The 14279-nt window shown below is 41.7% G+C and overlaps 1 protein-coding gene across 1 annotated transcript; it reads right to left on the minus strand.

The window, feature by feature from the left end:
• Positions 1-11897, minus strand: LOC309388341 (maestro heat-like repeat-containing protein family member 7). The gene is made up of 9 exons (XM_081945565.1): positions 11864-11897; positions 10714-10819; positions 10210-10305; positions 9355-9459; positions 7845-7980; positions 6487-6578; positions 4269-4421; positions 2182-2278; positions 1-470 (listed from the first exon to the last, which is right to left on the minus strand). The coding sequence occupies exons 1-8, from the start codon at positions 11884-11886 to the stop codon at positions 2183-2185; spliced, it is 807 nt and encodes a 268-aa protein (XP_081801691.1). The 5' UTR covers positions 11887-11897; the 3' UTR covers positions 1-470; position 2182.
• Between the last annotated feature and the right edge of the window lie 2382 nt (positions 11898-14279).

Genomic DNA, 14279 nt, shown 5'->3' on the forward strand with positions numbered 1-14279 from the left:
TAAATAAGGGTAAGATCTCACATAAGCATAAACCTTCACAAAAATATATACAGTAATTTAATCAGAAATCACCTTGCTTGCTTAATGAAATAGTAATAATAATAATACAAAGAAATTTGGCTGTGGCCCTTGGAGTCACTGAACGATGCACCATTATAGTGTGTATCATTCACTGCTCCCCTGGTGACACCATACCTAGGCATATGCTGCCTGGTGCTTTTAAGTGCCAGTTATATTGAATGCTACTCTGTGATCCAGCACAAAATTAGTTCTGGGTGGAAACAATCTCTAGGTTCTTCAAGGTTCCTAGGGAGAAAAAAAAATGGCTTCTCACTATTAGGGATAGGAGGAGGAAACAAGTTAAACCACAACAGGGAACAGTTGAAAACAGACTGAAAATCTTTCTCTCCCGCTATTCTTGTCCTCCTTTCTTAAGTGTTTCATTCTTTCAGTCCTCAGGAGTATGGCACCTGGATTTAAAAAAAAGAAGGGGAATTTATTCAGATTAGATAAATTATACAAGGAAACATTACTGCATGGATGTTAAATATAAAGGCAGCATTTAGAAGAAACTGTGTAGACTCTTATCAGAAAGAACTGCTTTTATCTTATTGGTAAAATGAACAAATGATCATGTCCTTTCCGAGGATTAATAATTGAATATCAGCTTTGTCCAGGCTGCAGCACAATATTTTGACACTACAGTTGCTAAAATTTCTGATTAGTATAGGAATTGATTTTTTAAACGTTTGGAAATGAAGCATTGGAGAAGGAAGAAGGAGATGAGCTGTAGCTTATTCATCACCATCGGTTGTTTCTCCTCCTCCTCCTACTCCTTCCTCCTCCTCGTCCCTCCTCCTCCTCCTCCTCCTCCCTCCTCCTCCCTCCTCCCCCCTCCCTCCTCCCCCCTCCCCCCTCCCTCCTCCCCCCTCCCTCCTCCCCCTCCCCCCTACCAGCACCCCATCCCCTCCCACCAAGATTTACAGAAAGACGGCAGCTCCGATCGCATTTTAAGCCCAAGCCTGAAGATGGCAAGTGAGATCTTGCCAAAACGTTGTCAAGACAATCTCAATCCTACACGGGAAAAGACCTGAATACAACAAAACCAGCATACCTACACCCATGAAAATCTACGAAAACATATATATGTTCCCTTTATAAATAAAAGTCTCCCTTTATTTATTTATCAGCACAAATACAACATACGTATATATATTTACAAATTACTGAGGTTTTTAAATCTTTTAAGATTTGACCAAAGAAACAGAAATGATAGTTACATATCATTACTGGTCCATAGATCCTACTCCTTTGAAGGCACTTTCTACCCAGCATGCATGCATGCATGCATAAATAAATAAATAACAAATAACAAATAATAAATAAATAAATAAATAAATAAATAAATAAATAAATAAATAAATAAATAAATAAATAAATAATAAATAAATAATAAATAAATAATAAATAAATAATAATAAATAAATAAATAAATAAAAAATAAAACTGGTGTGAATTGCTTGCTTTTCTTGAGAGTCAAGACCTCAACTACAGATTTACCTGCAGAAATTATAGACGTGATGGTTGAGAACAAATAAAAGGAATTTATCTTTTATGATGTATGCTCATTAACCAATTTTTGTACTATGACTTTGTGGCAGACAACTCAATTGCCCCCACCTCAATTTTGGATATTTTAAAGTAGGGGCCCCAACCCCCAGGCGGTGGCCCACTAAATGGACAAGCCCGTGTGCAAAGTTCCACTCGCAGAGCTTCCCCCGTGAGTGCAAGCACCCTCCATTTGTGTGCAAAGCTCTCTTAATATGACTAAAGGGCACTTGCATGCCGCTCGCACAAATGGAGCTCTGCACACGTGTGTGCGCCTGCCATTCACATGCCCTCCCCGCATCAGGCTGGGCTGCCAAGCTGAAATGGTTGGGGACCACTGTTTTACAGTAACAGCAGCACTCTGTTAATAAGATAAGTAATAAAATAAGATAGTTATGGAATGGAATGTGGAAGTTTTCTGAGTCAAAATCCTTTAAACTGAGTGCACTATGATGTCATTTAATGTACCAATAAAGAGGAGTCAATCCAGACCTTTCCTGTCTGACTGTGGTGGGGTCTTCTTTTGCTTGAAAAGCTTATGCCGTAGCCCTGCCACTTGACCAACAGCCTTACCTTAATTTGGGAGAAAGTTTTGCAATGCTTCAGGCACCACTCGGAGAATCCGAAGCTTGTGAAGTTGCATGTAGATCTCCTTCTCCACGTCTTCTGCCTGGAGATGCAGTGAGCGAAAGCCCAACCCAAAACAAAGAATCAGACGTTGTGGGGCAATTTCTATATTGGCAGAAACAGACCTCTCGTGGTTTCCTCTCACAAGTTCCTTAAAAATAAGTTTTCTAGTTTTATGTTGCAACACTTTTTATCCTTGACCTCTGGCCATGCTGACTAATAAGAACTGTAGTATGGCACAACATTATCAGGAATGCATCAGGTTGCCTCTCCTTATGGGATGGAAAGCCTGTCTAGTTTCATTATCAACCAACAGTCCTTTCCTTCCCTTTATTCAGTTTTCCACCTGATTAAGAATTCTGGATAATTCAAAAAGTTGTGTGCTGTTTTGTTGCCCTTTGTTTGGCCTACTGAACAGTGATGTGCAGTCAGGTGAGGCAGGGGAGGCACAGCCTCACCACTGTCATCATGAAAAGAAAAAAAATGTAAAAGGAAAAAGGCGAGAGCTGAGGTCAGGCTGAGCTAGTTGCTGCCTCACTGTGGATGATTCTGCTTAACTGTTTAAAAAAGCTTCTAAAAAAACACCCTCTACTATGAGGCAGGAGAACTGTATGCCTCATCTAGTCTGACTTTAGGCGTTTTATGATCATTTGAGCAGAGTTAAGCAAGGGTTAAAAGCCTAAAAATTCCTGATGTAGGTGAGGCACACAGTTCTCCTGCCTCATAGTAGACGGCGCTCGTTTGGGCGGGCTTCTTCAGAGGACCCGAGGCAAGAGCAGAGTTGAAATCCTCTCTGAAACAGCTGGAAAAGGTACGTATGGGTCGGAGGGAGGGGGAGGAATTCAAACTTCAACCTCCTGGTGCGGGGCTTTGGGCAAAGGCTGGAGGGAAGGACTCTGGTTCGCTTGTGCTCTCCCTGGGGTGTAGTTTGATTGCAGGCAGAGCCACGTTGCCTTTTCAAACCTGTAATCAGTGAAGCTGGGCTGGATCCTTCCGTGGTTGGGGGAAAGTGTGTGTGCTCCAGTATGGCTCTTCGACTGGCTTCTTGCCTCCTCCTGTGGTCTCCTCGCTGGTGCTCTTCCCTCCAATCCAACTTTGTGTTTGTGTGTGTGTATATATGTGTTTGTTTGAGAGAGAGTGAGTGAGAGAGAGGGAAGGGGGTAGGAGAGATAGTTCAATCCAACTTCTCTGTGTGTGTGTGTGTTTGAGAGAGGGGGGAGGGAGAGAGGGAGGAAGGAGGGGAAGGGAGAAGAAAAAGAAAGAAAGAAGGAAACTTCTTTTGCAAAAGAGAAAAACAAATGCTGTCGCTTTAAATCGGAACTGAGCATGCCTGGCTGTGGAATTCTGGGAGTTGAAGTCCACAAGTCTAAAAAATTTTGAAACCCACCACTGTGTCAGTGCCTCACCAGCCATAACCCTCACCGTCACTGCTACTGAATATACTGCCCTTATGTAGATAGATTTGGTTATTTTATTGGCCTGAAGTACGTGCCTCAAGGGCTCAGCTGCTAAGACACTGAGCTTGTTGAGCAGAAAGGTCAGCAGTTCAGCAGTTCGAATCCCTAGCGCTGTGTAACAGAGTGAGCTCCCGTTACTTGTCCCAGCTTCTGCAGTTCGAAAGCATGTAAAAAATGCAAGTAGAAAAATAGGGACCACCCTTGGTGGGAGGGTAACAGTGTTCCGTGTGCCTTTGGCATTTAGTCATGCTGGCCACATGACCACGGAGATGTCTTCAGACAGTGCTGGCTCTTCGGCTTAGAAATGGAGATGAGCACTGCCCTCTAGAGTCGGGAATGACTGCCACATATGTGTGAGGGGAACCTTTACCTTTACCTTACATGCCTCAGACATCTTAGGGGAATGGTGCTGATGGAACACAAACTATTTGCAATGCTACTATTTGACTTCTGCATTAGACTCTCATCATCCTTTTCCATTCCACCAGGAGGGATTTCATGCGATTCCTATTTGTACTGGGGTGAGGAATGTGGCCCTGTGATTTCCTCGCATATAAATCAAATCAAATAGCTTACCGATTCCCGCATTAATTCTTCTGTCTTCCCCAAGAGGGAATAGACTAGAAGGATTCCAGCCTGACTTATCCTCATCAAGGGATCATACATGGCCAGCAAGGAGGCCTGCAGAAAAGCTCTCTTCTGATCCTCTGTGAAGATGTTCTTGAATATCTGGAACCAACATGTGGTCATGTTACTATCCAAGCATGGTAGGAATGTTATTCAATGGGTTTGTTTTAAAAAGCTATAATGGCAATTTAAAACAATACAAACTACTTAGAACTGGTATGTCCAAGTGCCATAGGTTTGGGGGTTGCAGTACAAATGGGTGGGCCATAACATGATTTAAAAACTTTAATTATTTAACAATGATATTTTAGCATCTAGAGTTAATTGTGATGCCCACTTCTCTTCCACGTAACTTAAAATTAAAACTAAAACCAAACAGAGAACTTTTTAAACTTTTTTTTCCCAACCACCTGAAAATATTTGCCATTTTTTCCTCTATAAAACAAAATTTTTCAGTCAGCTGATATCCCCAAATCTGGACATATATTGCCAGTTTTGTCTAGTGGTTCAAACACCAGGCTAGAAAGCAGAAGACGAGTTCAAGTCCTGCCTTAGCCATGAAAGCCAGCTGGGTCAGTCACTCTTTCTCAGCCCAACCCACCTCACGTGGTGGTGGTTGTGGGGTAAATAGTGTGGATATATTCATCACCTTGGCTTGTTTGTAAAAATAATAAAGGTGGGATACAAATAAATAAATAAAATGTGTTCTTGGTAAGTATTATAGTTGAGAAGAGACTTGAAGATAGGAGGAAGTTGTCGTATTTTTTTCCTCATTATTCTTTCTGAAACCTCTCTATTTGGATGATGGAAATACCGGTGTATATATATATTTAAGCTGATGCTGGGCATCTTGTGTTCAGAAAGGGAAAATACAATTTCTGGAACTCAAGGAAGTGAGTTTCTTTTCCCTAAGTGATAACTTTCAATATCACCAGTTCAAACCAAACTATAATTCCTTTCATATTTCTGAGGATGTAGAAGTTGCTGTCATTGATGGTGGCTTCACTTAATAAATATGTCAAAATGGTCCATTCCTATTACCAAACAGTAAAAAGACATTTTCATTGATGCGTCCATGTTTCACCAGGATTAGCCCTATCATTAGATATAATATGTGCTTTGGGAGATGGACTGAGCAGGCAATAGTTGGGGCTAAATGGCATCCCTGCTGCTATCCAAGATGGCTTTTTCCCTGTAGTTAACATGCATGCTTTTCAAAAAAGGCAATGCCCTGATCGGTAACCTAGAAGCATGGCATCCCCCACCCCAATACTTGCAATGAACTAACGTGCCTTATGAAAGTTAGGCATCTACTACTACATAAGGCACGTTAGTTCATTGCAAGATATTTTTTTGGGGGGGATACCACGCTTCTTTAGGCTGCTTCTCACAATATGTTGTTGAGAAGACCCCTATAGACTTTTCATAAAAGTAAAAAATAGTCAATCTATCAAAAGCAATACCATAAAGGACAGATTAGGAATACAAGGAGATGGTACGACAACACTGGCTCAAGGTTGACCTATATAAACCAGACTACAGGCAGTCCTTGACTTACAGCCACAATTGAGGCCAACATTTCTGTTGTTAAGTGAAATATTTATTAAGTGAGTTTTGCCCCATTTTGCCACCTTTCTTGCCACAGTAGCTAAGTGAATCACTGCAGTTAATATGTTAGTAACCGGGTTGTTAAAAGGAATCTGGCTTCCTCATTGACTTTGCTTGTCCAAAGTTTCCAAAAGGGAGATCACATGACCTTGGGACACAGCAACGATCATAAGTATGAACCAGTTGCCAAGCATCTGCATTTTTAATCACATGATCATGGGGAAGCTACAAATGTGGTTAATTGTGAAAAATGATCATAAGTCACTTTGTTCAGTGCTGTTCTGACTTGGAATGGTCACTGTTGTAAGTCAAAGACTAGATGTAATGAGTAGCAGGGTTGCTGTTATACAAAGCAGGGGTCTCTAACCCTGGCAACTTTAAGACTTGTGGACTTCAACTCCCAGAATTCCTCAGCCAGCTTTGCTGGCTGAGGAACTCTGGGAGTTGAAGTCCTCAAGTCTTAAAGTTGCCAAGGTTGGTGACCCATGATACGAAGGATGTGTATGATCCTCCTTGGCCTATTGGCCTATTTCACATCCCCCCCAAAAGTGGGTCTTACCTCACCCACCCTGCAGGCATCAAGGTAAGCCAGCATCTTCTTATCTTCTGTTTCCTGGCACCATAACTCTATGGCCTCCGTTGTGCTGAATCCTAAAAAGGAGACAACAGAGGCCTAATTCCCATTCCACCCTGCATGATGAGCCTTTGCAATTGTACAGCTGGCTAGCTGTCTGGACCTATTTGTATCAAGCATAGACTTTAAGCTGAATTTTTCTTCTGAGGGGACCTTCTCTGAAACATTTCCATCTAATTCTGGCTGTAATATGAAGCCAGACTTGAGAAACAATTCTGCAAGAGGGTTGAGGGGAATATATCCTATTTCTTATTGTTAGATACTTGTTCTAACTACAGTGGTTTCCACCAAGGTCCTCTGTTCCGGCGGGAACAGAGGTTTAATCCTATTGGTCGAAGGGTCTGACAGCTCCCTATAAAAGGGCTGCTGTCAGACTCAACCTTCACTGGATTGTTCTTACTTGTTGTACTTAATAAGGAGCTGTTGTTACCATTAAGCCTGTGTGTGCCTATCCATTACCCAATCTAACACTTATTTATGTAAAAGTAAGGCCTAACATGTTGAGGATGCTTCGTGCTGAAGGGACGTGGAATCTGTACAAATAAATCCAAAAACAGAATGAGAGTCACTCGCTCCTCCAGCCAAGGAGGACAAAATGTGACAGATGAACTGGATTTCAGCATTAGCAGCAGAATTTCTAAGAATGCAGCTGTGGTGAGATAAAAAACACTTGTCCTCTCTCCTCACATAGAATAAAGAAAGATTTGGCCAGTAGAGTTCAGATGATCCATAGCTACTCCTGCAATATCTAAAACCACACTTTGAAAAACGCTCTGAAATAGGGACAGTCAGATTGTGGCCCTTGCTGGAGTAGAATTCCTAGCTTCACTCACCACTGTGATTCCCAAATTTTCCATCATTATACCTCCCCTTGCCTCCCTTTTCAGGATATCTGCTAAATCCATCCACTGTTTTGAAGGTGCAAAACAATAGGCGATCTTCCACCACTATCTTCCCTGTGGTCTGCTATGTGTCTTCCTATCAGCCCTGCCTCAGTCTCAGTCTTCCAGCTGTACCTCATCAAGATTGGTAGTCCCTTTTCCTCTTCCTTTTCATCATCCCCCACACCTCCAATGATTTTTTCTAGTCCATTAGATCTTCATAGTATAGTTTGGTGGTTTTTTTTTTTAATCCTGTGATTTCTTTAAAAGTTTCACACCTTCACTCCCCTTCTGAAAGTTTTTTCATGCTCCTCGCTCCCAGTTTGAGAGCTTCTGCTCTCTAAGAAGATAAACAGGAGCTCTCGGGGATGACCCATTCTCTCCTAAGCAGGCTTCACTTACCCATATGATTCAGGAGGAGCCGGTAAAGGCAGTTAATGGCATCTCTGGCTTGGTAGCTCACCTCTTCCACTGAATCTGTGATACAAACTGCAAATTGTGCTACCTGGTGTCCCAAACCAGGTAGTTCTCCAGATTTCTAGGAAGGAAGGAAGGAAGGAAGGAAGGAAGGAAGGAAGGAAGGAAGGAAGGAAGGAAAAGAGAAGGAATCTTCTTTTTATGTTTTGTGTTAGCTTTTCATTTTTAAAAAAATCTCTCCTTTAAGTGATCGGCAGATAAGGAAGGACCTCTGCATCAGTATGAAGTAATCTCCTGATTTCTGGAATGAGAAACTATCCAAAAGGATACTGTATTTTGGAGGGGGTGATGGGTGTAAGATTTAAATAGGCTTTAGATATTGAACAGGTAGCCCTCAACTTACAACAGTTCACTTAGTGAATTTTCAGACTTACTACAATATCAGTGGTGGGTTTCAGTTTATTTTACTACTGGTTCGCTTGTGTGACGTGGGTGGGCGGAGCCTCTTGTCGCCACCACTATCGGTTCGCCCGATTTGGGGTGTACCGGCAGAAATACACCTCTGTATGGTACTGAAAAAAGTAACATGACCATTTTTCACACTGACAGCGTAGTAAGACCTAAATAGAAATTCAGAAATTCACCCTATCCCATCACTTACAAGAAAGTGAAAACTCCCAAGATCTTGTGCAATAGCACTGACATCTTGCAAGCTTTCACTGCACTTATGCATGATTATGCAAATCCGACTGAAAACACTGATTCCCTTCAAGAGTGGCAGAGCAAAACAATTTACTGTTCAGCCTGAAAGAGATATCTAGTTTAAGGAAGAGAATCAGATTGGTATAGTATAGGTGTTGGCTTAGAAACCAAGAGACTGTGAGTTCTAGTCCTGCCTTAGGCATGAAAGCCAACTGGTGACTTTGGACACTCACTCTCAGCCTAATTCACTTCATGAGGTTGCTGTGGAGAAAAGAGGGGACAGGAGTATTAGGCATGCCTCCAATAATAATGAAAAATTATTCAGTTGGGAATATCAGCATCCAGTGGAGAAATAGATTTTAAAAAAATATGGTCTATCCTCAGTTATAATCTTCATGGAAGACTACAACATTACATAGGATAGCTTCTCTCAAACAGGTGGTGCTCATAAGGGTGGAATTTCAACTCTTAAAACTCCCAACTGATACGATCACTTAATGCCATAGAAAAATTGCCTTCCAACTTGAGGTTCTTCTTTTCCCACCCGTAATCAACGGGAAAACTACCGTATTTTTCAGAGTATAAAACGCACTCCCCCCCCCAAAAAAGAGGGTGAAAACCTGGGTGCGTCTTATACTCCCCAAAATACGGTTGGTTTTTTTTTTTCTCCTCAGAAAGTAGGTTCTCTCTAAGTTTTAAGTTTAGTTAGGATCAAAGTTTTATAAACGGGACAAGGGTGATTGGTGCATTCTTTCAATATGCTTAGTATCTCAAAGTCCAAATCATCACCTACCTCAAAATTTGATTGCTGATTCACATGGCGAAGCAAGGAGATGCTGCAATTAATGGCTCTGAACCTCTCTTGAGGGTCTTGTGAACGAATCCAGAAATTGATGTGCTGTGGAAGGAAATAGGAAGTCAGAAAAAGACTGGCCTATCGTATCTCCATCCAGATAATATCCAACTTTTATTGATATCTATGGCAGAGGTGGTATGATGCCAGTTTGCACCAGTTCAGGAGAACTGGTAGTGGCGGGGGCGTGATGCTCCACCCACCCACCCACCCACCCTGATGTCATCAAGGAGCTTCTGCACATGCCCAGATGTGTTGCGTGCAAGCGAAACGAGTAGTGGTAATGAACTGGTAGTGAAGAAAATAGAATACCATCTCTGATCTATGGCAACTCAAGAGTCTTGGCCCTTGTTGCTCCATTTCTTGAACTTGAACATTTTTTTGTAAAAAAATATTTTTGCTCCTGAGTACTGACTGCTTGAGATTAGGCCAGTGATGTTATGATGTCAACAGTGACAGAATCAAAATTCAAAGATGGGACAATCGAAACCTTTGAAGTAGGGGGAAAAAACAACCCAAAATAAGGAGTGGGATTGTTGAGGGTTTATGGGGTGAAAAGCCTTGAGGCATCTTTTTCATTCCTGAGAATTTGTTTGCAGCTCTGAAACAAGGTATTGGAAATGTTGACCTACCACTTTAAATCTCTAGCGGTCATTGAAGAAATTTGGGGAAACTTGGAGACCACCTAGAGGCTTCAGGTTGTATGTGTTAAGATATATTAAGTTCCATTTCAACTTCTCCCACTCATACTAACCTCAAGAGAACCCCACCACCGTTGTCTCTTTAGCCTCTCACCTCTAATATAAATAGGAGATGGCTGATGGTAGGTGCCTCAGACAGCAGGCCTTTCAGCATCATGTCCAGGGTATCAAAGGATGATCTGTACAGCGCCTGTAAAGGAAGAAAATTCTGCAGGCTGATCTCCCAGGATGGAATTCTCTAACTTCATTACAAACCAGCTATCTAAAGAGGAGTAAATTTATTATGGCACAAGTCCTTATGGATTTATGCATCTCCATTTCATTAGATACACAAAGTATTGTTATCCATTGCTTTGTGTGTCTTATGCATACACACCAGTGCACACATCTGAATATAAGTTATGCGAATTTGTCATAATAACGTGAATTATATTATGTGAATTTAGGAAAAAGAAGATGGCATCTACTCCTCCCTTACTGATTTCTGGGACATACATTTCTATAGCCCAGTCCTCAGCATGGGAGATCACTCGATGACATGAGTTTAAAAAGCACAGCATATTTGCCCCCAGACCAGCAAAATTTCATCCCAATTTACCACACTATGAGGTTCGGTTGTTTGCGTTTCCATGCTGAATATACCGTGAAGAGCTAGTCGCAAAATACCTGTTTCTAGATCAGAAGCAAGCGGGGGCTTCATTTTGCTGGTAAAATAAAGAGAGAAGGCATAGATTATGCAATGGAAAACAGGGCCTGGATGCCTTATTTAATAGAAATAGGCAACCTCCCGCCATGTGTGTTTGTGTGTCTATGTCTGTAGAGCAAGAGCTAGATCGGGATATAAAAGAAAGCAGTGAAATCATTCTAAGACTTCTGGTTTATAAAGGAGAACTAAAAGCAGGTTCTTTTTACTGGCCAACTATCAATGACTTTAATTTAATGCATTTTAATTGCAATAGGACTTAGAATTGTATACCGCTTCATTGTGCTTTTACAGCCCTCTCTAAGCGGTTTACAGAGTCAGCTTATTGCCCCCAACAATCTGGGTCCTCATTTTATCCACCTCGGAAGGATGGAAGGCTGAGTCAACCTTGAGCCTGGTGAAATTTGAACTGCCGAACTGCAGCTAGCAGTCAGATGAAGTAGCCTGCAGTACTGCACTCTAGCCACTGTGGCACCTCCGCTCTTAAGTATAACGTTTGTCATCAGAAAGAAAGGACAGCGTAACAATTAATGTACAAGTAAAAAAAATGAAGGTGAAAATATCTGAGTGTTGTCAACCAGTTAGTGGCAGAATCAACAAAACAAGTCCTTATATTTGTTAGCAGAGCAAAGATTGAGAGTTTAGAGAATACTGATAGAAATGGGAGGCCAAGAAGAAACCAAGGTGGTGGGGAGAGAGATAGTTTATGCCAGGGGTGTCCAAACTTGGCAACTTTAAGACTTGTGGACTTCAACTCCCAGAATTCCCCAGCCAGCTGGCTGGGGAATTCTGGGAGTTGAAGTCCACAAGTCTTAAAGTTGCCAAGTTTGGACACCCCTGGTTTATGCAGTATTGAAGAGAAGAACAGCATGCAGTGGAATATCTATGGCTGACCTTGAGCATCCGAATTTGTTCTTAAAATGAAGAGGGTCACAAATGCTGCTAACTGGAGCTACCTTTTCCCCTAATTTGGCTTTATAAAGAAACAAACCCCCAGCTGTAGAACTAGCACAAAGGTTTTTTGTTGTTGTTAGGTAGCAGCTACCTCAGGTTGTAGACAGCGAGCATAGAACAGGAGAGAATGAAAGATGGGACTGAGTGACTGGGCAGTGTCTCCATCACCATCTGAAAGAGATGGAGGAAAAATGTCAATGGGGCAAGAGTATTTGCGCGCTGCTCGGTCAGGCTTCTTGTCCTCTGCTAGTCTTGTGGTCTGATTTGAGGCCAAAGGATCTCGCTTACTTTCACTCTTTAGCATCAGAGGGGGGAATGATGGGAGCAGGCAAAGGGGCCTTCTTTGAGTAATAGTTTTCAGTAACAAGGAGCACTTTTGATTAATCCCAAAGGTGATTTTGTTTCAAGAGGCAACTGGATTCCAGAAGCTTCTTCAGCTCTGACTGGATGGTGGGGAATGGAAGGATTTATACTCCTGTTTATATACCATCCAGTCAGAGCTGAAGAAGCTTCTTGGATCCAGTTGCCTCTTGAAAAAGCACCTTTGGGACAACCATGACCTGGATGACTGAGAATCTCCATGGACACTTTTGATTAATGTTTCTAGTAGTATGCAAATTTCCCTTGTGGGATATAGATTTTGATAAAAACTGGTTCAGACCAGCCAGATGCAAAGCCTATGCAAAAAGCCGAACTTGACTAACCTAAAAATTCATTGTAATGTGACAAACACCCCTCCTGTATATGCAATTAGGCATGAACAAGATCATGCTAAAATTATCAAGGGATTCTGTGAACTGTTCCATGGTACATATACAGCCACTGAACATGCTTACTAGATGCTTGATGACTCAAATGAAGTTATCAAGCCAATTGAAGAACAGAAATATGTTTGAACTGGGTATAAAATGATTGTTTCCCTTTTAAGGGGCTTCCCACCTTGTATCCACAAAGACCTTTTTTTACTTATGCATAAATAATGAGTTATTAATCCAACTTTCCGGTTTGGATTCTATTTTGCCAAAGACACATCGGTCTAAAAACCTTGCCATGTTTTACGGTAATGGATTGCCTCCATTTTTCCTCTTCTGTTTACTTTCACCAGAGGTGGTGTTCAGCGGTTCTGACCAGTTCTGGAGAACTGGTAGCGGAAATTTTGAGTAGTTCGGAGAACCGATAAATACCACCTCTGACTGGCCCCTCCCCCATCTATTCTCTGCCTCCCGCGTCCCAGCTGATTGGGAGAAAATGGGGATTTTGCAGTATCTTTCCCCTGCCATGGTCACAAAACCATGCCACGAAGCCATACCACGCCCACCTAGATATGCCTACAGAACCGGTAGTTAAAGTTTTTGAATCTCACCACTGACTTCCACTGTTCCTTAATTAGAATAGCCAGGGAAACTTTGTCTCAGATCTTGATTTGGTGGCATACGTCTTAATTCCGCCAACAAGGGCTGCTTCCCCCTGTTAATTCTGCCTTGAAAATCCAAGGCTTACTTTCCACTATTTGGTAGCCACCTTCCCACTTGGTCTGGTTGGGGTTGGCTCTCACGTACCACTAGTGCCTCAGTCAACTGATTTTTTGAATATGGAAGATCCAGTGTGTCTTGGCCAGATTTTTGTGCAGCCACGCAACTTGCAGAAATGGCACGCAGGAAACTGATGTTTTCTTCGTGGTTATCCAGGAACTGCTGCAATGGTTAATAATTAGAGTTATTAACACAGGTATAATTTCACTATTTGATTGTTATTAATCATTAATGGGATTAAAAAATAGTATGCAGGTGTACAAATGAGTCCAACACCAAAATAGACTCTATCCTCAGACTTGCACGCTAAAAGGTAGCACAAAAGGAAAATAAGGCTTTTGAGAGAATGGGGCTTTTCACTGGCTCTTTAATTTACTTATGGTTAAACATTCACAAAAAGTTTCTGAAACTTTCATCCAGAGATGTTTCAGATGGAGGACTAAATAAAGAACATTTGGTCATGTCCTTTGATTCCAGATTGTGATTGTAATATTCCACCAGCTTCCTCTTAAGGGAGGGGCAAGTTGCCACAGGAAAAATGAAGCTTAGCTCATGTAGAACAGAGCTATCCAACTTTGGCAACTTTAAGACTTGTGGACTTCAAATGGCTGGCCAAGGGATTCTGGGAATTGAAGTCCACTGGTATTAAAAGTTGCCAAGGTTGGACATCCCTGATGCTGATTTATCTTCTCCCCTCTCTACATGGGGAAATATAATATTGAATTTTCCCACAGGGAGAAGAAAAGAGGCTGAGTCTTCCCTTTCACAGTAGATGATCTAGTGTTTAATGTGGTTTGGGGGAGAGATCCATTTTTCTTTCTTTCTTTGGGATAGGATGCATAATAACTACTGTATATACAGACATTTATGCCATCAAAACCATCCTTTTAGGATAGGGGAAAGTATGCTGAATACAGAAAAAACTAAGAATATGGAACGTGAGATAAGGAAAAGAAGCCTAATGAAAACCTAGTT

This window comes from Natrix helvetica (genome assembly GCF_964273705.1).
Source record: "Natrix helvetica genome assembly, chromosome: 2".
NCBI classification, from domain to species: Eukaryota; Metazoa; Chordata; class Lepidosauria; order Squamata; family Natricidae; genus Natrix; species Natrix helvetica.